General features: G+C 41.8%; 1 protein-coding gene across 2 annotated transcripts in view; it reads right to left on the reverse strand.

The window, feature by feature from the left end:
- The window catches only part of epha3 (eph receptor A3), a 269,035-nt gene that overhangs the window by 229,245 nt on the left and 15,425 nt on the right, over positions 1-24,365 (reverse strand). For both annotated transcript variants that reach the window (XM_041210805.1, XM_041210804.1), the window contains exon 2: positions 15,124-15,188. In XM_041210805.1, coding sequence (XP_041066739.1) covers positions 15,124-15,188 — 65 coding nt within the window. The remainder of the gene's footprint in view (positions 1-15,123; positions 15,189-24,365) is intronic.

Below are 24,365 nucleotides of genomic sequence, written 5' to 3' on the forward strand. Positions count from 1 at the left end.
ATGTAAAAATTGAATTTCAACATTGGTTCTAAAGTGGCTTGGGACTGTCTGAGGTCATGAAAGGTTTTTTTTTATTTCATTCAAGGGATGTGGGCTTCGCTGGCTAGGTCAGCATTTATTGCCCATTCCTAATTGCCCTTGAGAAGGCAGTGGTGAGCTGCCTTCTTGAACCGCTGCAGTCCATGTAGTGTAGGTACACACCCATAGTGCTGTTAGGGACGGAGTTCCAGGATTTTGACCCAGCGACAGTGAAGGAACAGCGATATATTTCCAAGTCAGAATGGTGAGCAGCTTGGAGATGAACTTCCAGATGGTGGTGTTCCCATCTATCTACTGCCCTTGTTCTTCTAGGTCGTTGTGATCATGGGTTTGGAAGGTGCTGTCTAAGGCGAAATGGTGAGAGAAGTATAGGAACAGTAGTTAGGTGCAATCAGGCCTGAGTTCTACAGATTATACAAACAAAGGAAGAGTGAGGGAGGTAAGGAGTTGTACAGTTTTGAGAACCTGGAAAAGATGGAGCTGGAATAGGAGGCATAGTAATGAGATTGCAAAAGGGTGTGTGTTGGCATATTTTGATACTGAACATCTCACTAAACAGGCACCATGGGCAGAAAAGTGGAAACATTCGCTTTACCATTCTACAAAAATATAAGGAAGAAAAATAGCATTCTTTGAATAATTCCTAGTTCCGAACCCATTATTTTCCCAGCTGGTGCAAAGATGATGCTTCAGCAACAGCTAACGCTTTTTTGAAAAAAAAATGACTTCATTTTCATGAGCTTGAAAAAAAACAATTTTGAAGCAGGTTACAGGAGAAAGGAAGCTTTTTGGAAATATCTAGTTGAATGTTTCACAGCAAACCTCCTGGAGAAGGAAACATAGACAGATCAGTACAAAAAACAAAACTATATTCAAGTTTAAATTGATAGTCTGCACCTGAAGAAATGGTTATTGAGAAAATGCCACTTAACAGTCAAAGAGAGGTTTCCAAATCTTCATGTGAAAATGCCAAAGTATTTTATGGGTCACTTAGAATTTCATGATCAAAATTTCATGGAAATGAGGGTGGAATTTATTGTCAGTCAACATTGTTTGAAACATAATGGCTCATGTCTTCCGGTCTCCGGGTCGTCAGAGACTGGATGTACAACCCAATATGCGCGTCAGGACGCCATGGAGGTCCTGACACATTGGCCTCCATGGGAAATGCCTGTGAAGTTTGAACCTCTGATGGGCAATCACCCTGCTCCCTGGGACCCTCTGCAAATATCTCTGACTCCGAGTTAGAGTCGGAGACTTCAGATAGTACCGGTGTACTCAGATAGTTAACCAGGAAACGTTAGACAGATTAAGATCGAGGTAACTACAGAACTGGCTTCCCTTAATCACTCAGTGACCCCACTAACTCACCCCTAGAAACCCTGACTACCCAGAACACCAAATACCCACTCTGACATTCCTGCTACCATTCCCCAAACACCCAACTATGCCCCTGACCCACCAACTACCCTGACTACACCTGGCATGACACGACTGCCCCCAACCACCTGACTACCCCAACTATGCCTCCGGACCACCCAGCTGCCCTCTCTTGACTTTAAACTTACCATATGGCAGCTAGTGCCATAAAAAGGGGGCGTGCCCTGTCTTCCCCCGACACTACCGCGATCTGATAGATGCTGCGCTCCGCTACTATGGGAAAGCCGGGTTCGCAGCGTCAAGGCGGGAGAAAGTTCAAGCGGAGCAACAATCCCTCCGATGATTGCCGCTCCTCGGAAGATCCGGGGACAATTTTCCTGCCACTCCTAAACATTTGAATTGACTCTTATTTTTTTTTGGCTGCTTTGAGAGTACAGGGATTACATTTGGAATATCCACCTGGTAGTGGCGGAAATGTTTTTCTTGTGTATAGTGGGAGCAGAAACAAGTGTCAAACAAGGCAAACATTGCCAACAAATTTGCAATGACTCCAATTGCTGGCTGGTTTAGAAAATAAACCAGATTTGTAAATTGAAATATACTGGAATTAAACTGAAAATTAGTGAACTGTCGCTGTTTTCGTTCTTGGGACTGAAGTTCTTGAAGCGTTGAGGAGATTTACAAGCAGCGCAACACTGCGGATTGGGAGGTCCAGAGTTGGGTGGGGGCGGGGGTAATTGGAATATTTTCTCTAAACTCTTGGTCTCTGTCTGCTCCCCAATTACAGAAACAGGGATTTCCAGCATTCCAGAAACGGTTGCTATAGCAATGACGTTTCCATAAAGGACCAGCAACAAACTGGACCACAGTACTGAACCCACCCGGTATAGTTTACATCACCTTGTATAGTTTACATCAACCCTTCTGTCTCACTCTACAATTACTGGTAATCATAATCAAATGTTTCTTCGGAGAGGATTAACCTCGGAGGAAAAAGGGATGTAATTATCGTGATAAAACGGTTCCTTATTGTCCATTGAGATAATGAGTCTCAGCGCACACATGTGCCCCTTTTGTTCGGCGGCTTTGACTGAGTGGCAACAAGCAGCTGAGCAAGGGTTGAACTGCGCACACATCTCAAACCAGTTGGCCACCACCTGCCCACGTTTCCTGGCCTACTCTCCTGACCCAATGTGACAAGCTGTTACTAAATATCATGATCTTGAACACAACAACGTCTTATTATGTGCAGAGCTACTGGCATGCAAGTGAGAGGCAATGATATAAAAAAATGAGAAGTCAGAGACTCCCATCATCTGTGTACAAGTCATGCAGAATGCAAGAACAGTAGGGGTCTGGATCTGAGCAGACAGAGCTTCATTTTGTTTTCACTGCTAGCTAAGCATTTTCTGGAATCATGTCCCAAGTAAATAGGGAGGGCGACATGATTGACAATCGGCAACCCAATAGTAATATTTTGAACAAGAAAGCCCTGGGTTCAAGTCCCATGGTGTTGCAATATACCAACTTCACTTGTGCTAAGTTTATCTTTCTTTGTGGGGAGGCAGTTTCATGAAGCAACAGAGAGGACAATGGTTGCAGTGTAAACTGATAGTAAACAGGCCTCCTGTACAAGGACTGCATAAACACACTGGCAGCCTGTGAACTGGAACAGCCTAATCTCCTGACTGAAGCAGACTACACAGAGGCATAAGAGAGAAGTGAAAGTGGCAGTGGAATTTACAATGAAGAATTTTATAACTTTCTCCTCCCCCTACAGGTTCTCCTCTCCCCACTTTTCCCAGTGGTACTACAGGGATACAGATAACAACTGGCTCTGCAAATGAAGAGGACAATAAAGTTAGAGATTTGAAAGATCATTGCCATCTCTGAAAACCACCAAATAACAGTTTCAAAGTTGCAAGTCCTTCAATTTATTCACTGTCAGAATTTAGGAGGCTCTTCAACAAATCATTAGAATTTCCATCATTTCAATACAATAAAATGAGTAAACATAACCCAGTTTGAAAATGTTTACCCAGCACATTACCCATGTAAGACAGCAGCAAAGCCTAATGAAGCCACTGCAACATTGAACTTGACTATCTCAATTGTTAGACTTATAATTTAAAAACATCCATAAATTTCGCTAAGCTTTTGTTAGTGCATCACAGAGACATATGGTGATAAATGAATGTATTTTGAGTGAGCTTTTGAGTGTTTGCCTTCTACTTCAGTCACCTCAAGCTGTTTTCACATTGGTGCTGTTTTAATTTAGATTCTGTGAGACCAGGGTCTGGAAGCCAGCTCCACACATTTACACTGCAAAATCTGGTTTATTTACCCTGATCCAGATCAGTGAACTTAGTTATATTTAACACATGAATACAGGGACACACTTCATGGAAGGTGGCACCCTGGAATCCAAGATAAATCCACTATAAAAGCGGTGTCACTCTGATGCATAGGGTTGGGTGTCCTTGAGATATTTCAAGGAAGTGTCCTGTTAGCTTAAAGCCAGAGAATCCCAGAGCTCTTGCAAAATACTTTTTCCTGAAGGCAGAATCATTGAACATTGACCACCAGTTTAACTGTGAACTGAACCATAGTGAAACCTGCAGCTTTCCCTCCAGGTAAAGTCAGCAGAGGATCAGATACCGAAAGGGCCATTCAGGAGCCCAGAGGATCAGGAATGCTCATTGGGGCCCTATAAGGAAAGTTGGGTCTCCCTTACCTTCCCCTTCTGTACCATAGGACCTGGATTTCATGCTGAAGTCCTGCAAGGGAAGAAACCGCGACCTACTAACTAACAGGGAAGAGTGACATTCCTGAACCAAACTGTCACTTTTATCTACCTCAGTTGTTATTCGCATTGTTATTCACAGATCCTATATGTACTTACTTTCCCTTTGAGACACATGCAGCCTTGATTATTTTTAAAATGCCAGTTATCATAGAAAGGACACAAACAATCATAATCCCACTAAAGGTACTATGTGTAAGCCAGCATTCCATTTTGAGTTGAAAATGAGCACTTTCCATAAGTCAACAAGATGATTTGTTGAGAAAGATTACCCATTTTATTGAAGAGAACTTGCAATTACTCTGACTGTCACAATTCCAACATTTTTGAAGGGATCGTTTAATGACTGCTCCATGCTCTGAACTATCTGTAGGTCAGTGCTCTGTAACCTCAATGGAACCCATCTCTGTGCCAGAATGAATCATTGCTCAGTGTCTGATTTAATCTAATGTACTTGCTTATAATAGATCTGTTTTTTAAATTGGTAACTCTCTAGGTGCTGAAGTATCCTAAAACTTCAAGAGTGCAGTAAAAGTCTGATGCTTGGGAATTTTCCTTGTATTCAACTACTCCTATTAGTTATGTGTGTAAAATATATTGGAAATAAATCAGTTCATGATCTATTCTGTTGTCACAACTGTGATGTGTACTGCTTGGACACCAGGTCTTGTTGAAGTTACAAAGAAGTCATTATTAACATTACTGAACTATGTAAATATCTACAGTAGAGGGTAAAGGTATGGCGAGGTCCCCATACTAGGTCCTTACATATTGCCACCTATCTCTGGACTGCCCTTAGCTCTGTTATATGCCTTCTTACAGCACCATGTGGGTGGCACTGTATTCAGTCCAATGTTAACCCTTTAGATACTTCTACTACATTCATGACTCAACAATTCCTTATAATGGGCACAGAATACTGATAGCTCAGTGTGCACTGGTTATATATTATTCATGTCATAGAGACACACAGTAAATCTTGACTGGGAGCATGAAGAGCTAGATAAAAATAAAAACATCTTTTTTTTGCCTCCTTTCCTTGGATTACCCAGATGTTCTAAGTCAAAGATGACAGGTAGATGACTTGCTTCCAAATTTCTGTCAACAATGCTTTATAATACTAGCCCCTAGGAGTTTGTCCACAGCCTGGAGTGGCTATCCCACTTCACGGGCAGAATTTTACAGTCCTGTCATGCTGTTCAATAGTCCAGTGACTGCGTCGGGACCGTAAAATGCTGCCGGTGTAAAATTCCACCCCATGTTTTACCTTGTGGTGAAGTAGCCAGCATGTATTCAGCATTTCCCTGACCTTGACCAAGCTTGCAATACAGAGAACTGTAGGACCTAACACTTAGATCTTTTTAATTAATTTCAGTTTGATCTTGCTGAAAAGCAAACACTTTTCTCCTTGTTGCATCCACCGTCTCCGTAAAGCATTCCTAAACAGGAATAGCAGGCATTTGATACAATTTGAAAATCCCCCTAGAGTTCTCCAACAGCATTCTTTAGTTCTTAGCTCAGCAGAACATTCCTTATTACAACAGTGTATCAGTTCCAATTCCCAGATCAGCAATTCTAAAGACTTTGAGTATGATTGTCCAATTATTTTCAAATTAAGGTCAGTTTTTGTGCTGTGCGACTAAGACTTTAATTTCACTGAGGACTTGTAGCCTTTATTAGTGAGAAGAATTTCATCACATCTATCTATCTATCTATCTATCTGTCTATCTGTCTGTCTGTCTGTCTGTCTATCTATCTATCTATCTGATTGATTTGAACTCAGGGCCCCAGAGGTGGAAGGAATCATTTATTGCAGCCACTGTTACAGGAAACGGTCAATTCGATCGACGAGGATTCTGGTTTCAAGGCTATCAGGCATACATAGAACAAGTTTTGTTGTAGGCAGGATATGCAGCAAAGTACAGTAGATTCTACAAAGAGAAAAAGAACCGGTCATCCATCTTATTCCCTTGACAGCTATAGAGAAACCACCTTCTGCAATAGTAACAACAGACCCTAAGGGCAGAAACATTTGCTGGTGCTTTTCTTTCAGATTCAAGAATAACCGACAAGACTATTCACAAATTATCCAAGAGTTTGCAGCAATCATACCTTCCCATGCCTCATTTTGACAGGACTATTAGGTCTTCCCCTATATTATTTTACTCAAACTGTTATCAGAACATGATTACATTGTGAGGGACTCCTTTGTAGAGCCCTGGAAGTTCATTTTTTAGCATCCAGTCTGAAACCGTATGATGACGATTTGCCCACTGCAGGTTTATGGAAAAATAAGCTGCAATATAAAATTGTCAGACATGTATTGTTTCCATTTACACTTGTATGAGATATCACTTTAGTCCACATAGTATTGTATTGACTGCTCTTCACTATTTCCCTGCTCTAGGCTGACACTCCAATGCAGCATTGTGGGAGTGCTTCACTTATAGAAATGCCACTTTTGGGTGAGGCCCTCTCAAACTGGATGTGAAAGATCCCTTGACATTATTCAAAGAGGAGCGGGTAAGTTCTCACTAGTACTTACCCCTCAACCAACATTGCTAAAATCAGATTATCTGGTCATTATCTCATTTCTGTTTATGGAACCTTGTGCATAAATTAGCTGCTGACTTTCCTACATTACAGCAGCAACTACACTTCAAAAGCATGTCATTGGCCGTAAAATGTTTTGGGCTGTCCTGAGTTTATGAAAGGTTTTATGAAAATGCAATTCTTCTTGTCTGTCAAACCACATTTATCATTAAACTAACTCTTTAATTTCAGTAAGAAGTATCATTCTACTTCTGGATAATTGCCTTTATATTTAGTATTATAAATAATTACAGTAATTACCATCCGCAATTGAAAAACTCTAATATAGGGAGTGCCTGCTGGCATGTCACTTCCAATAATTTGGCCCAGCAATTACAGTCTAGACCTACAGTCATAAAAGATTAAGGTCATATCAACAGCTAATTTTAAATCGTTCTTCAAAGCACACATGAGAGGTAAGTACCTGAAAATGAAAACAATGGATTTACGAATAATCCCAGAAACCTACCCTACAGCCCTCAGAAGTCTATTACTGAAGTCTCAACTCGAATAGCTATACACACTACATTGTAAAGGCTCCACACTGCATGTACTTACTCGAGGTTACATTTTTAGCACCGTGCTAGAGCCCTTGTGGCAAAGGCCTCCCCACTGCAGGTTTATGGAGAAGTAAGCACTGTGGTATAAAATTTCATCAGACATATTATTATTATTTCTATTTACACTAGTGTAAGCTATCACTTTACCCCACACAGCGCTGACTAAGCTTGCAAGTAAAATGAGTTTTCAGAGGTACTGTTAACACTCATCTGCTTCTTAAATGACTCATTTTCAAGTGCCAAGAGAGGCTTCCTTTGGCAGAAGAAAGCTAGACTTCAAATCAATCAGTTGCTAAGTCCAAAGCATTTAGTAAACTGAGGCATTTTTCACATTGGTAGAAAACTGTTTATTTTAAGTGAAGCTTGAAAGGGCTCTAAAATGAATCCGTCTGTCTCTGCATTGTGTGGTAACCGAGACTGACAACTGACACAATTCCTTGCTAAAGCAAGATGGTAACTTCCTCAAGTGACTGCTGAATGAAATAAAAGTATGTGATTGATTTGAAAGATAGGAGGATATTGGAAAGATGTGCAAAATATCTCTGAAAAGAACCAGTGTAAGTGAAATGATAATAGTAAAGGTTATAGCTCATTGGATATCCTCTTGACATTGTGAGCATGCCTGTAATTGTGCCTGAGGAGGGTAATGTTAGGGATGGGAGAAGGAGAAAGGGTTAAAAAGTGAAAAATAGAAGGCAGTAGTAACTGAGATTACAGCAGAGATGTATTTGGGGCAAAATTTGTCAAAGCCCTAAAATGGGCACGGCGATCACGATGAATGATCAACCCATGCTTGTTGCTTCTGATGAAGGCAGCACAAAAGCTTTGTACATTGCTCATTTAAATGATTGCAGTGTGCAGCCAATGCTAATTATCCTGCCGAGTGGCTGTACACCTGAGCAGGAGGTGCAAAATTGAGAGACCAGCATGAGCTCAAGCTATAGCCAGCCCTAACAAGCTAGTGGCAAAGGCAATCTGCACCTCTTAAAGGGAAAACATGCATTTGGGTTGCAGCAGGTGCTGGAAGCTATTCCAGATGTCATTTTGACAAAGGAATGTCAGCGAGCAGGCCCCAAGGTTCTCGGATGCAACATTGAAGTCCTTGGTACAGAAAGTGCACAGGGCAGGGGAGGTCCTCCAAACATATTCTGAGATTGCAATGGGAGCAGATATCCATGCATGTCAATGCCAGTAGTTTAGACCCAAGGACCTAGATACAAATGACCTCACATGATTGGTCAAGGTCAGTGAATGCATCTTCAAATGCTATATTTCATTAACTGCACCGCTAGCCTCATGCTACGTACAATGGTCCACACTCTTATCACTCACCTAGCAACTATTTCTATCAATCCCGTTACATATTCATAGCTCCACCTCACCCTCACACACTTAGCACTGCTGCAAGCTACACACCCATGTCGCACAGCATGCACACACTGCTAGCTATTCAACCATGGCAGGCACATCACCCAAACACATAGCACCATAGTCACTTACACACTTCCCTCTTTCTTGCAGGTCAAGGTGGCACATAACTGTGGGCACCAGCAGTAACTGGCAGGTGACAGACATGACTGCATGTCCTCACCCTCATCATTGATGCTTGCCATCATTGGAGTAGCCATGGCTGAGACTGTGGCTAGTGCAGGGTTGAAAGGATCAAAGGCAACAGTATCTTCATACCTAATCCTCTTTCTCACATCCCACCTCTTGCTTTCATGCACACAGCGCCCCTCTCCCCTCACTGCAACCCTAACTTTGTGCCTTTCCTCTTTCACATGCTCAGGAACTGAAACCTGGCCATGCAGTGGTGCAGAAGTATGAAGTGTAAGAGGAAGAAGTGATTGATAGTAATGAAATGCCTATCACCTGATCTCACAACTGCAGCCAGCAGCTCAGATACTGGCACTTGTACGTACTTCAGGGAGATTTCGGAGGCAAGGCCTATATGTAGTGAATCACCAGGCATGATGGGGCTGCAGCTAAGGCAGGGACAAAAGGAACTGCAGCTTATGGAGGATGAGTTCTGCTGCAGAGGACTTCAGATGAGACATATATGAAAAAAAGCTAATGGATTTGTACACAGAAATGCTTGGGGCATTGGCAGGCCTGCCAGAAAACCTGCAGTCACTACCAAGCCACATGAAGAAGACCAGCACAAACCTTGTGTATGGCTTTCTGCAGAGTTTGGAGCCCATCCTTTCCATCATGGGGATGGTGGCCAACTCTACTTTCATGCACACGTTTGGACCCAATCATGATGCAGCATCTGATGCCTGATATCTCAGCTTCCACCGGAGAAGCCACCAGAATCTGAGTGCTGCCGTAATGGTTAAGCCTGAAGTCATGGAAGCCCAGTTTGCAGCCACATAATTTCAGGCTGCTGATGTTTTGGCTGCAGATACTGGTGCTCAGAGGGGTTTGCAGGATCTCACAGCAGGACAACAAGCTGTCTCCAACTCATTATTAGGATAGTTGAGGCATCACTCCAGGGAAATGACAGTGGTCCCATGGAAAACAAACCTGCTGTCATAAAAATCAAAAAATGGCTCCAGCACAGAGGAAAGCCATTCAGCTCACTGTACCCACAACGACTTTCTGCAAGATCAACTCTGCTAGTCCCACTTCCCCGAAAGCGACGATTGAACCTGCCTCCACCATACTTTCAGGTAGTGCATTCCAGATCCTAACCGCTCACTGAGTAAAAACTTTTTCCCTCATGTCGCCACTGGTTCTTTTGTCAATCACCTTTAAATTGTTGTTTTCTGTAGTTCTTGACCAACAGGAACAGTTTCTGCCTATCTACACCGTCTAATGCCCTCATGATTTTGAACACTTCTATCTAATCTCCTATCAATCTTCACTATGCTAAGGAAAACAGATCCAGCTTTTCCAATCTATTCTTCTAATTGAAGTCTCTTACTTCTGGATGATTTCTACACGTATACATCAAGTTCTCTCTGCTCCTGCACCCCCTTTAGAATTGTATCCTTTAGATTATATTTCCTCCCCCTGTTCTTTCTACCAAAATGTATCACTTCACACTTCTCTGCATTAAATTTCATCTGCCACGGGCCCACCCAATCCACCAGCCTATCCATGTCATCATAACTGACCACATCCTTCCTGTAATGTGGTGCCCAGCACTGTCACATTACTCTAGCTGTGGCTTCGCTAATGTTTTATATATTTCTACCATAACCTCCCAGGTCTAATGTTCTGTGTCCCAACTAAAAGGAAATTATCCCATGTAACTTCGTAACCATCTTATCTATCTGTCCTGCTACCATCAGGGATCTGTGGACTCCGATATCCCTCTGTTCCTCTACACTTCTAAGTAACCTACCATTTCTTTGGTATTCCCTGTCATGTTTTTCCTCTCCAAATGCATTACATTATACTTCTGCAGGTTAAATTCTACTCGCCACTTTTCTGCCTATCTGACCAGTCCATCAATAAATCTTGAAGTCTACAGCTTTCTTTCTCGCTATCAACCACATGGTCAATTTTTATATCATCCGAACACTTCTTAACCATGCTCCATATATTTAAGTTTAAATCATTGCTATATACCATGAACAGCAAAGGACCTTCAAACCCCCATCTCCAGATGTTCACTCAAACTGAACCATTTCTTTCAAATCATCAATGTACTATTTTACCCTGAGTTGGATCTTTAAATCCCACATCCTATCCATCACTTTAATCTATTATTTCCACCTTCACAATATCCAAATCTACTCTTACCTCACTTTAGCTTCCACTGAATCTGTTACCCTTTTTTTTAACCTCCAGCTTTTATTTCTCTGAGGCCCTCCTCATTGGCCTTTGAATCTTTATTCTTGCACACTATACTGTCTTTGCCAACCTCTATGTATCCAATACAAGACCTTATAAATTTACTGAGGCCTTGTACCTGCTTAATACCTTATCCAGCCTGTGCCTCAGATTTATATACATCTGACTTTCTCTTTAGCACATCCCAATTTCTTGACTCCACCACCGTGGAACAGCTTTCAATCACCTCAACTGCTCTCTTTCAAACTCCTTCCCCCAAAGTCTTCCCCTCCCTCCCTCTGCTTTCCAAATCCTCCTTAAAATCTAGCTTTTCGACTAATCTTTTGGTTATCTCCTTAAAACTTCTACTGTGTGACATCTGTTCTTCATGGAACATCTGAATATCATAAACTATATTCTATTCATTCCTACTGTATTAGAATTACTGATTTAGATTGTTAACAGATAAGGAAAGACCAATCCGTATTCATGTCAAGCTCCACTATGTGCACGGAAACATAGACTTTTGGTTTTCCAGTCAAAAATGCACCCCCTCCCAACACAACTCCACCCTGGCCTATGTGACCCTGTCACGACTGGAGCCAATTGTTCCTGCCAACAATGTATTAGCTCAGCTCAGCCTGTGCCTACTTCATAATCCTTAACCCAGTCAGATTTCACCAGACCCTGTCAGAAGGAGTTAATTGATGCAATTTAAACTGCTTTTTGGTGGAAGCCTAGAGACAGAGTGGAAATATTTCTTCTGTTCTTCTGCTTGAAACTTGTACATTTTAAATCTGTATTATCTCAGAGAGTCCAAGTTAAATAATTCAATTTGCATCTAAATATATGACTGAGTAATTTAGAGACCTGGATCACGTCCCCAGACATCATCTTTACTCTAATGAAAATATGTCTGAAAGTCTCGCCTAATATTTTAGTTCCTTAAATCCTAGGAACTTCTTGTCACTCTTCTACAAATCCACTTTAAAGCATCAATGAACTGTTGAGGATAGCGAATTGAAAATTGAAAACAATATTCCAGATGTATCCTCACTAGTGATCAATACAAGGTTAGAGTAACCTTGATGGATTCTAGTATTTGATTAACTTTATTGATTGTAGCTTAGCACTGCCTGGAATCTTTCAGTAAACGATCAATAATTATACCTAAACGTTTTTTTCTTTATCCTTACTAAATGACACCTCTTTACTTTATGTTATTTGGTATTTCCTATTCCTATGGAGTTTTGACTCCATAACGTACTTGGTTATATTGTCAAGATCCTTGCCTGTAAGTCAGCTAGATTGACGGGCTTGGGTCCCATTCAGGGTGGGGAGGACTGCAAGGCAGACCACATTCTGTAGCTGCTATGGTGAGCACGTGGAGGGCTAGGCGCTCTGGTCCTTCACCACAGGCTGATCCCAGGCCTTGAAGGGATGAGGGTGATGGTTCAATCCCCCTTCCTGTGGTTAGGGTGGGGTAAGGTCATACTCTAGGGAGCAGGGAACCTGTCTGGGAGGCCCAATTCAAGGCAAGAGGGTTGACTTTGGGGGCCAAAGGGGATGCACTCCTGCTCCTCCTGGGTCACAAGCAGCACTATAAAAAAATGCTTGCCTTCTCCTTGAAGCTGTCCTTGCCTCCTTTCAGCTGTTGCGTTTCCCTCAGCCTTGGAAACCCAGCTGGTCAGGGTTAAACCTACAGGCTAAATCCTAGGCTGCTAGCCTCATCATAATATTGAAATAGCCAACCTTCCCCCTAATAGTGGGGCCCACTCATTGTTCCACCTCTGTTAGATCTGAAACAGGGCTGTTGAGGTCCTTTTTCAAATTTTTAAAGTTTCAACATATCACTTGATCATAATACACCCATTTCTTTTTTTTGTTGGGCGGAGGGGCTAAAATTCACACCAACCAATTCCTGCTTACTTCAATGGAAATAAAAAATGAGAGAGATGTTATAGGGGCACTCCATTCACTATCACCAATTTTGCAGTATTGCACTAAGACAAGACCTGCCCCATAACAAGAGGTGCTTTTTGTGTGAGTTAGTTTTTATCTTCTATCTTTTGTGATGCTTTTGAACAAAACTTGGCAGGCACGACTATGTCAGTATTGGTAAAAATTCAGAGATTAAAGAAATCAGGTGTGAGAAATAGTGAGTAATTACACAGTAGTTTCATAAGTGATCAATACTGTGATTTGTTGAACTGTTTACAATCTCATTATTGCTAATTTAAAATGGTCTGTGTATGTGTGTGTTACATTTTGGTTTGAGGTGTTAGGAGCCAAATTCAGCAGAGATGAAACAGAATGTGGTTGGACAAGGGCTGGGATCTGGGTGTGATGTTTCTGGAAGTAGTTCTGTTGCCTTTAACCATTATTACCACTCTTAATGACCAAACTATGTTGATATTACAGCTACAAATCTTCATATGTACAATAGAATAACACAACTGGCATTATGTTATTTGATGCAAATCATATTGCAAAGAACCTATTCTTGTTGGCCTGTTTGTCAGAGCCTGTAAAATAGAGAGATCAGCAACAGGCTGTTACAGATGATGCACGTGTCATGCCAGTTATCTGTATGTGAAATACGTGCATGTGGGAGACAAATGGTACCATATGAACTAAATCAGGGCTAAACTCAAAGAACAGATGGTGGATATATCCAAATCCACAAAGCATAGCCTCTAAATGAGTAGGAGTATAAATAGGTTCATTTGAAACACTTTGTAAAAGATTTAATCAGCTCCAGGCCGAAGCATAGCCTGTTTCTGCTTAACTATGGTAGACCTTGTCCTTCTATCCACTCAACACATCTACGTCTATGTAGCAGTTTCTAACTTTGCTACATGAAGGCCAGGTTTGTGCTATTTTTCAGCCCTCCATTTCTGAAAATGCTGACTCATTCTGAATAAAAGCTACCTGATAACACTGCTTGTCCATTTTAGCCATTCTTTACCCGCAATCAGAAACTGTGCACATGTGGGCTATCTGATCATGACAAGCAATGTCACCAGGTCTGCCTCTGACATCAACCTACACAAGAACACTTTCCAAAGGGGTGATTGGGTAATGATCAGCAGCAGGGTTCACTGATGATTTGTCCCTTCTTCAATCATATCCTGAAGCCCATTGCAGCACCCATTGTCATGACTAAGATCAACTAATTGTATATAGACAAGATTGAAGCATCTTGGCCTGATAAGGATCAGTAGTGATCCACACATTGCAGGGGTAATTTTATGACTTTGCATTGCCAGTGGTAAGCAGCGGCCTCCCTAGTTTACAGCATGTCCTTTCAGTAGACAGGACTCCCTGCCAGAGATGTAAATTCAGAAAATCGGCCCTTATATTTATTTGACATTATGAAAGTCCAAGGGATGGGGTGGCGAGGTAATATTACCCATGGGCAATGGTGTAAAATGGGCAATCAGATTGGTTATTTATTACACACTCCACTCAATTATCCCCTCCACTGGCGTAATGTGTACCAGGTGACTAGTTCAATGTCACCCATGGTTAAAATGATTCCCCTGAACTCCAGCTTTATTATCCAACAGGATTGTTCATTTGCGATCAAACAAAACCTTTGCAGTTTAATGCAGGTTGATGACAGCACTGATGGTTCCAGTGGCCTGCCTGCACTCTCACTTTGGGATTGAGTCAAATGAATCATTATAGCATGTATTTACAAAGAAAAATGTAACTAATCTGAAGTTAGAGTGAGAGGGTGGAAACAGGGCATTACATAGTGCCATGCTGCTCATATTTTGAACATAGAAGTTTTTCAAGGAGAAACATTTAATATTATTAAACATTGATCTAAGCAACCACTTTTAAACAGCATCTTTTTGCTTCCCTTTTTCTGCCTTAGCCCTGAACCCATACTTCAGTAAAGTCAAACACATGGGTTATTTCTATGGAATCTAAGCACTTTGCAGGTTGTAGTTCTGCACTTACCCCATGTATCGGGTAGGATATCCATCCCAGCTCCCCTTGAACTGCTTTAGAATCCAGGAGGTTAACTGTGGAAGCAAACAACAACAAATAAACAACATTTCTTCACCAAACCTTCCTGAAAATTATAGTCACCCATGCGAGTTATTCAGGACATTCAATTCCAAATAAATGCATATCAGATCAGAGTACGGATATCCCAAGTTATTTCCAATTTGTTTCCATACAAAAGTACTGATCAAATGTCTAATACAAATCACAAATGCAGTGTAAGCCACTTCTAAAAAAAACACATTTTGTAACAACTTGTGTATGAATACCATCAAAGGACGCATAAATAAACACTAGTGCTTGTCTTTTGTATTAGGTTTTACATTAACGGCTAGGGAATTAAAATATTCAAATTGAACCAGCAAGTGCATGATAACTGAGTACCACTGACGGCATTGCCAACAACTGCTGAGGCACTGAGGGCTAAACCTCTCCACCTCTCGATCCTGCTCTCCTCCTTTAAGATGCTCTTTGAAACCTATCTCTTTGACCAAGCTTTTGGCCATCTGCCTCCTTATGTAGCTTGGTGCCAAAATTTCCTTTGCTAACACTCCTGTGAGACACCTTGGGATGAGTTATTGCATTAAAGGCACTATATAAATGCAAAGTATTGTTGTGGTGATATACTCCAAGATTTTCCATAGACCTCAACTATGAAACTCCTTGCTTGCCTCAATCTTAAGATTGGCTATTGTACATAGTTATCGCATTTAATTTGTTTTTTTTCTGTCTGAGATTCTGTGTTACAGTTGAGTCCTGATAAATACACAATTAATTTGTTATGAACGTGATGATTAGCTCAGACTGAGAAATATATTGTCACAATTGAACAAAAATAGTTATTCAGTCTGCTTAGTCCAACAGTTTTAAAGCAGATACATATACCTCTATAATGTTTGCGATTTGTTACAATTCAGTAGAATGCACATCCCCTGTGAGTAGAGGTAGTATTGTCAATCTGCCTAAGAAAGAATTGCCTTTATATATTCATCTTATCCTCAGAAAGCTCCACAGTGTTTTGCCATTAAGGGATTACTTTGGAAGTTCTGTTCTGATGGGGCAGAATTTTGCCGTCGGCGCGCGGGGGGCGGGGCCCGCTCGCTGATGCGTAAAATGACGCAGGATGACTTTGGGCGGAACCCCCGATGTCACTCCGCTCTATTTAAATTTTCAGGAAGGCCGGGGGGTGGGGGGCGTGGGGGGAGCGGCGCAGCAAAATCAGCTGCGGGTCCGCCGACCTGTCAATGGCCACTTGAGGGTTGGCCAGGAGCCCCGGCGGGGAATAGAGAAAACATGAAACCTCATCCAGCGGCGGGGATGAGGTTTCATGTAGAGTTTTAAAAATTGTAACAAAGTTGTTCTGTAAATTATGAACATGTCCCAACTCATGTGACATTGTTACATGAGGGGACATGTAAGGAATTTTTCTTTTCCCTATTTTTAATAGTTTTAGCAATCTCCCTGAGACAGCACTTAGCCTCAGGGAGATCTGCGCTCTTTCGTGCACTCTTGATTTTAGGGAACCCCCTCCCGCCCCCCGCACAGGGAGTGCATAGCGCTTCCCGGCGCACCTCATGCTGGGCGGGCCTTAATTGGCCCGCCCACATAAAATGGCGGTGCAGCCCGCTTCGCTGGCGGCGATCAGCTCCGCGCCCGCCAGAGATTGGGTCAGGCCTGCCCGCCCAACGGGCAGAAAATTCTGCCCATGTAGTCAAAGACAGCAAAATCCCAAAACAGCAAATGAATGAATGATCAGTTATTCTATTTTCACCAATCTTAGATGTGCATACAGTGGTGGGCAGGACACCAGGAAAGCTCATTCTCTGAATAGTGCCATTAAATCTTGGACATCCATTTGAGCTGGCAGACAAGGCCTTGATTTAACATCTGAAAGATCATCCCTGAAAATGCAGCAATCCCTCAGTTCTGCAGTGAAGATAAGGTTATATGCTCAAATCCATTCTGGGCCTTGAATCAGTGGAGGGGGGACATAGCATTTGTCTTAGTGGGACAACAAAATTGGCAATAGTGAATCCATTGGAAAAGAATATTGGACAGAACACAAAATGGCCTGCTGATTCACTATCATCCATTTGGCACAACTGCTCAAGACTAAGTTCACTCTCACTTCTGAACTTTCTTACCTATCAGGGCAAGTACAACAAACTGAGCAACTTTAGGCTGTGCCTGTAATTGGAATAAGCATGTCACTGGAGTACGTACTGTGAATGTCATTCAGAGACTGGGACAAGTGCTGTGAATATCAAATACTGATCATCAGTATGTACCAAGGTACTTCCACCCCTTAAATAAGCTTAAATTAAAACAACCCACATTGAAGCCTCCTGAGTTTTGCCCCATTAAGCTGCAATTTTCTCATTAAATTCTGACACCTTGTCACTCCCTCATTCAAAATGGACTTTTCACAGGTTTTACTGAATCAAGTGAAGGCACACGTTAATCATCACCGTCATCACAGGTTGAAACATCTGTTCAAAGGGCTTTGCATCTCTCTAGCTTATCAGACAGATATGAAGATGTCTGAAATCGGAAGATATTTATTTGTTTGCATTGTTGTTTATCAGAACTAAGATTTTCAAGTATAATTCTATTTTTGTATATAAACTGTGTTGGTTACTCGGGGTAATGTTTCCTGGCTCTAATTCAACAGAGATGCTGATGGAGCAAATGAATTGCTAGACTACAGGACTAACTGGTTCTGAATATCAGCAGAAGCTGAGATGAATTACAGTCTTTAACGCCCTCCACAGCAGCTGTTATTTTATATAGTAGTGCGAGTTAACTATGATTCTGAAGTGCAAATGGAATCGATAACACATAACATTACTATGCTGATATGTAGGCAGAAGGGCGTAAGGAAGCCATAATGACAGTTAACAGCAATGCTACAAGACACACAAAGCATTAAACCACAGGTTGTGACATCTATGAAATAGAACAATGGCATTATTTGATCCATAGGAGGTTACAACAGCCTAGTTTTGATGAGGAGTCTTAGGTGTGATATACTTCAATACTAAAGCCCAATTTAAACTTGAGACAGGAGTCTTGCAGGGGTGGTTGCTGATGGTAGGGGGGTTGGAGGGTGGATAGTGGAAGCAGATGGAAAACTGTTCAAACCTTGATAGCGCGAGGCCCAGGAGATTTTAACTCCAGGCCCTCATCCGTCACTCCCATCCAAAAATTAGAAGGAAGCAGAACATGAGGTGGGGCACCACCACAAAGGACTGAATGAATGGCCAATTACACTGAAGTTACTGGTTGGGATAAAAAACTGGAGCTAGGATTCCTTTTAGGAATCAGAGGAGGATTCCTGCTCCTCCTGGCCCCACAATGAAAGATAAAAAAAAGGCAAACCACTTACCTCATTCAGTCATCTTCTGACCCTGGCTCCTTGTCCTGCTTGGTTGGCCTAATCGAAATGCCACAATGACTTCCACACACAGACCTCAGGTTATAATTACAGCTGAACCCCAAAGGCATCATTGGAGCCTGATATGCATATTCAATAAAGGGTCTTACTGGCTTCAGGCCAGTATCCAATCCCCTACACAAAAGAGCAGGAATCCTCAGGAAGACAGTGGGGCCTTGGGGGGCAATTACAGATGATGCACCCATGAAGAATGCACACTGGCGGCCACTAGTGCATACTTGAAAAATTTGCTTTGATAGGAAAATACTATAATACACCATAGTCCTGAAAAGGTTAAAGTAAAGTAAACTTTGCATTCTCAGCTCATGTTTTGAGGCATAGGTCTGCATTTCAATTATAAATGAATGCCATAGACAGACCAGAACCTAATGCACTATGAATGGAGATGGATGGTGGTGCAACAGTTCAATTTCATATGTAATATTTACACTGTTATTGATAGGCATTTGATCATTTAGTCCTGGACATTGTTTTCATAAGATGACATGTAATATAGATCAATCAATAAATGGCACAAATCAAATTAATGCTGCGAGCCATCCATTGTTATCCATCGCTATCCCATGCAAAAACTGCAACCATTGCCATTCATGTTTTGTATACATTGTATAATTCAGGTCAGTGTCATTTTAACTAATTAGCTGGTCCATGTACTCCATGGGACGTGAGCTTCAGGATCACACCGTAATGATTGAGATAGAGATATATGTGCCAGTTGATTCAACACAATATTTTATGCTCTTAATATTAGCCTCTTTTCCAAATGCAAAAACAATTAAAAACCCTATGAATTAAATTGATCTAGACCTGTAAGGTCACATATTACCATTTGGTAATTTTGAATGATCTGGGATAGAATTTGCTTTTTTAAAATTTTTTGAATGCATCTGTCATCATGTCGTTGTAATCCCAGTACAACATTAGGCATAAAAATAAAACATAAAACAACTTCCTTTGTGTGCCGAATAGGTTTGGCATAATCTTGCACCCAAGTAAAAGGGATAAGTGTAGAATTTACTCTTGGTGATATCATTGGACGGACACTTAATGAACTTGAGCGAAATTCCTCTGTATATTTAATCGATGTCTTAATGCTTTTCAAAGAAGCTGAGTATGGTAACTACATTTATAAGTTAATAAGTTGATATTGAAATATAGAGAGAAATGTTATTTTAATATAATTATCGACCAATATCTCTATGGCAGAGATTTCCAAAACTGGCTGGAACTCTATGACCTCTGGAGCCTAGATTTGAATCCAGCCTGAAATGATCTATTTTTTCTATCTATTCTGGATAGCTGTTGGCATTCTACACAAAATCACTTTAGGCAGTTTCAATCTCCTCAGTGTGTGTTCTCATAATGTTACCTAGAATTTGGTACAGGTTGGTACTAGATTACCAATTTCACTCAGAGCTCATATGCAAGCTAAACTAGAAAACTAGCAAAATTTAATCACCAGATTCCAAAAAGCTGACTGCTCAAAAATGGCCTTCAATATAGATGCAATGCCACCTGAAAACAAGGAACCTTGCTTGCACAGAGGTCAGAGGAATGCAAAGTTCTTAGGGGTTGTAGGGATAGAAAAGGTTATAGAGATTGGGAGGCATGAGGTTGGGAAGGGATTTGAATACTAAGATGAGAATTCACCAGTACCTTCCAAACCCATGACCACTATCATCTAGAAGGACAAAGGCAGCAGCCAGATGGGAACACCCCACAGTTCCCCTCCAAGTCACTCACCATCCTGACTTGGAAATATATCACCGTTCCTTCACTGTCACTGGGTCAAAATCCTGAAACTCCCTTCCTTACAGCACTGTGGGTGTACCTACACCACATGGACTGCAGCGATTCAAGAAGGCAGCTCAGCACCACCATCTCAAGGGCAACTAGGGATGGGCAGTAAATACTGGTCTAGCCAGCGAAGCCCACATCACATGAATGAATAAAGAAAAATAATTTAAATTTGAGGCAACACTGGCAACCACTGGATTGAGGATATGCTGATTTAAATCTGCTTTTTTGAAAATTAATTAAATCACCCTTGTCTGAGCTGAGGCTAATGTTATCAAAACTACATTTCAGAACCATATTCTGATGAAGGTCAGATGAAAGAATTCATCTCAACTTTTCCTCTTTCTTATCTCAAATATTTTCTGTTTTTAAAAGCTTAAAATACGAGGCTAGAAACTACTATTGATAACATGTTTAACACATTCTCTCCACAATTTTAACCGGATGCATTGACCCATTTCAAATAAACATGTTAACACCTACTTGTGTGGCATGACCACCCATGCTAAATGGGATAGATTTCAAACAGTTCTAGAATCTCAAGGCTGAGCATCGATGCATTGCTGTGGGCCATCAGCAGCAGCAGAATTGCACTAGAACATAGTCTGCAACCTAATGGTCCCGCATATCCCCCACTCTACCATTACCACCAGGCTAGCGGATCAACCCTGGTTCAATGAAGAACGCAGGAGGGCATGCCAGGAGCAGCATCGGGCATACCTAAAAATGAAATGTCAACTTGGTGAAGCTACAACACAGGACCACTTGTGTGCCAAACAGCGTAAGTAACAAGAAGGAGCTAAGTGATTCCATAACCAATGGATTAGACCTAAGCTCTGCAGTGCTGCTACATCCAGTCATGAAATGTGGTGGACAATTAAACAACTCACTAGAGAAGGAGGCTCCACAAATATTCCCACCCTCAAGGATGGGGAAGCCCAGCACATCAATACAAAAGATAAGGCTAAAGCATTTGCAACAATCTTCAGCCATAAGTGCCGAGTGGATGATCTATCCTGGCCTCCTCTGGAGGCCCCCAGCATCACAGATGCCAGTCTTCAGCCAACTTGATTCACTCCACGTGATATCAAGAAATGGCTGAAGGCGCTGGATACCGAAAAGACCCTTCTGACAATAGTACAGAAGACTTGTGCTCCAGAACTTGCCACACCCTAGCCAAGCTGTTCCTGTTTAGCTACAACACTGGCACCTACCCGGCAAGGTGGAAAATTGCCCATCTATGTCCTGTACACAAAAAGCAGGACAAATCTAACCCGGCCAGTTACTGCCCCATTAATCTACTCCTGATCATCAATAAAGTGATGGAAGGGGTCAGTAACAGTGCTATCGAGAGGCACTTGCTTAATAATAACCTGCTCACTAACACTCAGTTTGGGTTCCACCAGAGCCACTCAGCTCCTGACTTCATTACAGCCTTATTCCAAGCATGGACAAAAGAGTTCAACTCCAGAGGTGAGATGAGAGTGGCTGCACTTGACATCACGGCAGTATTTGACCGAGTGTGACATCAAGGAGCCCTAGCAAAATTGGAGTCAATGGGAATCAAGGTGAAAACTCTCCACTGGTTGGATTTGTACCTGGCACAAAGGAAGATGGCCATGGCTGTTGGAGGTCAATCATCTCAGTAACAGGACATCACTGCAAGAGTTCCTCAGTAGTGTCCTAGGCCCAACCATCTTCAGCTGTTTCATCAATGACCTTCCTTTTATCATAAAGCCAGATGGTTGCTGATGATTGCACAATATTTAACATCTCAGATACTGAAGCAGTCCATGTCCAAATGCAGCAAGACCTGGACAAAGCAGGCCTGGGCTGACAATTGGCAAGTAACATTCACGCAACACAAGCATCAGGCAGTGATCATCTGCAACAAGAGAGAATCTAACGACCTTGACATTCAATGGCATTGCCATCGCTGAATCCCCCACTATCAACATCATGGCAGTTACCATTGACCAGAAACTGAACTGGGCTAACTATATAAATATTGTGACTGCAAGATCAGGTCAGAGGCTAGGAATCCTGTGGTAGGTAACTCGCCTCCTGACTCACTAAACCCCCTAAACCTGTCTACCATCCTCAAGGCACAAGCCAGGAGTGTGATGGAATACTGTCCACTTGCCTGAATGAATGTAGCTCCAACAACACTCAAGAAGATTGACACCATCCAGGACAAAGCAGCCCCCTTGACTGGCATCCCATCCACAAACATTCACTTCCTCCACCATTGACGCACAGCAGTGTGTAACATCTACAAGATGCATTGTAGGAACTCACCAAGCCTCCTTAGACAGTCCCTTCCAAACACACGACCACTACCATCTAGAAGGACAAGGGCAGCAGAAACATGGGAACACCACCACCTGGAGGTTCCCCTCCAAGCCACTCACCATTGTGACTTGGAAATATGTCACTGTTCCTTCATTGTCGCTGGGTCAAAATCCTGGAACTCCCTCCCTAGCAGCACTGTGGGTCTACCTACACCACTGAGACTGCAGCAGTTCAAGAAGACAGCTCACCACCACTGTCTCAAGGGCAATTAGGAATGGGCAATAAATGCTGGCCTAGCCAGCGATACCTATACCCCATGAATGAATAAAAAAAAAACATTTAAGTAGCAAACATTGGATGATTACAAGAACATCCCAGCATGTATCCACTATTATCATTAGCAGCCACTTTTAGAATATATTCCATATTGACTCTGTCAAAACAGGATTATTTTTATGTATTGGAGTAAATAATTTTTTTTTGCGAAAATATACTTTATTCATAAACTATCTTCAAGAACATTCCAAACCATTTCAAAATCACCATCACAAAAGTACAATCAGGTTCAACTTTTACAAGATGTATCACGAGGTGCATCAATACAACCAATGAATATTACAGTCATTTGCAGGCATTCATTTTGAGTTGTACAGCCCGGGGGCTCTAAACAGTTCCCAGTCCCTTGGTCCTGGGAGAAGCCCCCATTTTAAAGCATTTATTCTCTTACCAAAACTGTTGTCTCTGAGAGTCCCAAAAATGACACACTACACTCATTAAAGAAACTAAAGTGCACAAAAACACAGTTTGCAGGAACAGATAACAGAGGCTGAATTTTCTGCTTTTAGGTGGACCTAACTAACTGCCTCTGGCTTAAGGTTTCCAATTTATTATACTCTTATTGTTTATTAATGTTGCTCTTCTCATTTCCCTGAGGATGTTCATTCCTGTAATATGGATGTAGGGTCTCTCAGGAAAATCAGATTTATGTAAATTTCATTCAGTAACTGTAATGCTGAAAGAAGGCCAATTAATGCATTAACACCAGGGGATATTCCCCTCATCTCAAAAAAGTACCTGCAACCAATCTTGAAGAAAATAAATCATCACTGAAATCAGTGGTACTCCAATATTTTGGTTGAATGACCCCTTTTCAGATGGACACAGCCCCCCATCCAAATCATACAGCGCTATATATTAGACACAGTATGAAAGTGCTGCATGTAAAACATGCTTTAATAATGCTTTTAGGAAAGGTATTTACTTGCAGATATGAGTGATATATCTGTTTTTCACTGCAGATTCAGTCTATTCTTGGCAGTAGCCTGGAGAGTAGCTGAAATCCAAGGTTAGCAGAACACAGAGAAATCTCTAGGGAGCAGGAGCAGTGCAGGAGCAATGGGGAAGCACTCCACAGTGAGAACAGAAGCATGCAGCGAGCAGAGCATGGAGACAGCAGGAGCCCAGAGAGGGCACTCGAGTAGTAGGGGAGAACAGGAGCACAAGGAGAACAGAACACAGACAAAGCACTAAGGGAGCAGGAACAATAAGAACATAAGAACTAGGAGCAGGAGTAGGCAATTCAGCCTCTTGAACCTGCTCCGCCATTCATTACACTCATGGCTGATCTCATTTCGGCTTCAACTCCAATTTC

The sequence above is a fragment of the Carcharodon carcharias genome, chromosome 18 (assembly GCF_017639515.1).
Source record: "Carcharodon carcharias isolate sCarCar2 chromosome 18, sCarCar2.pri, whole genome shotgun sequence".
NCBI lineage: Eukaryota > Metazoa > Chordata > Chondrichthyes > Lamniformes > Lamnidae > Carcharodon > Carcharodon carcharias.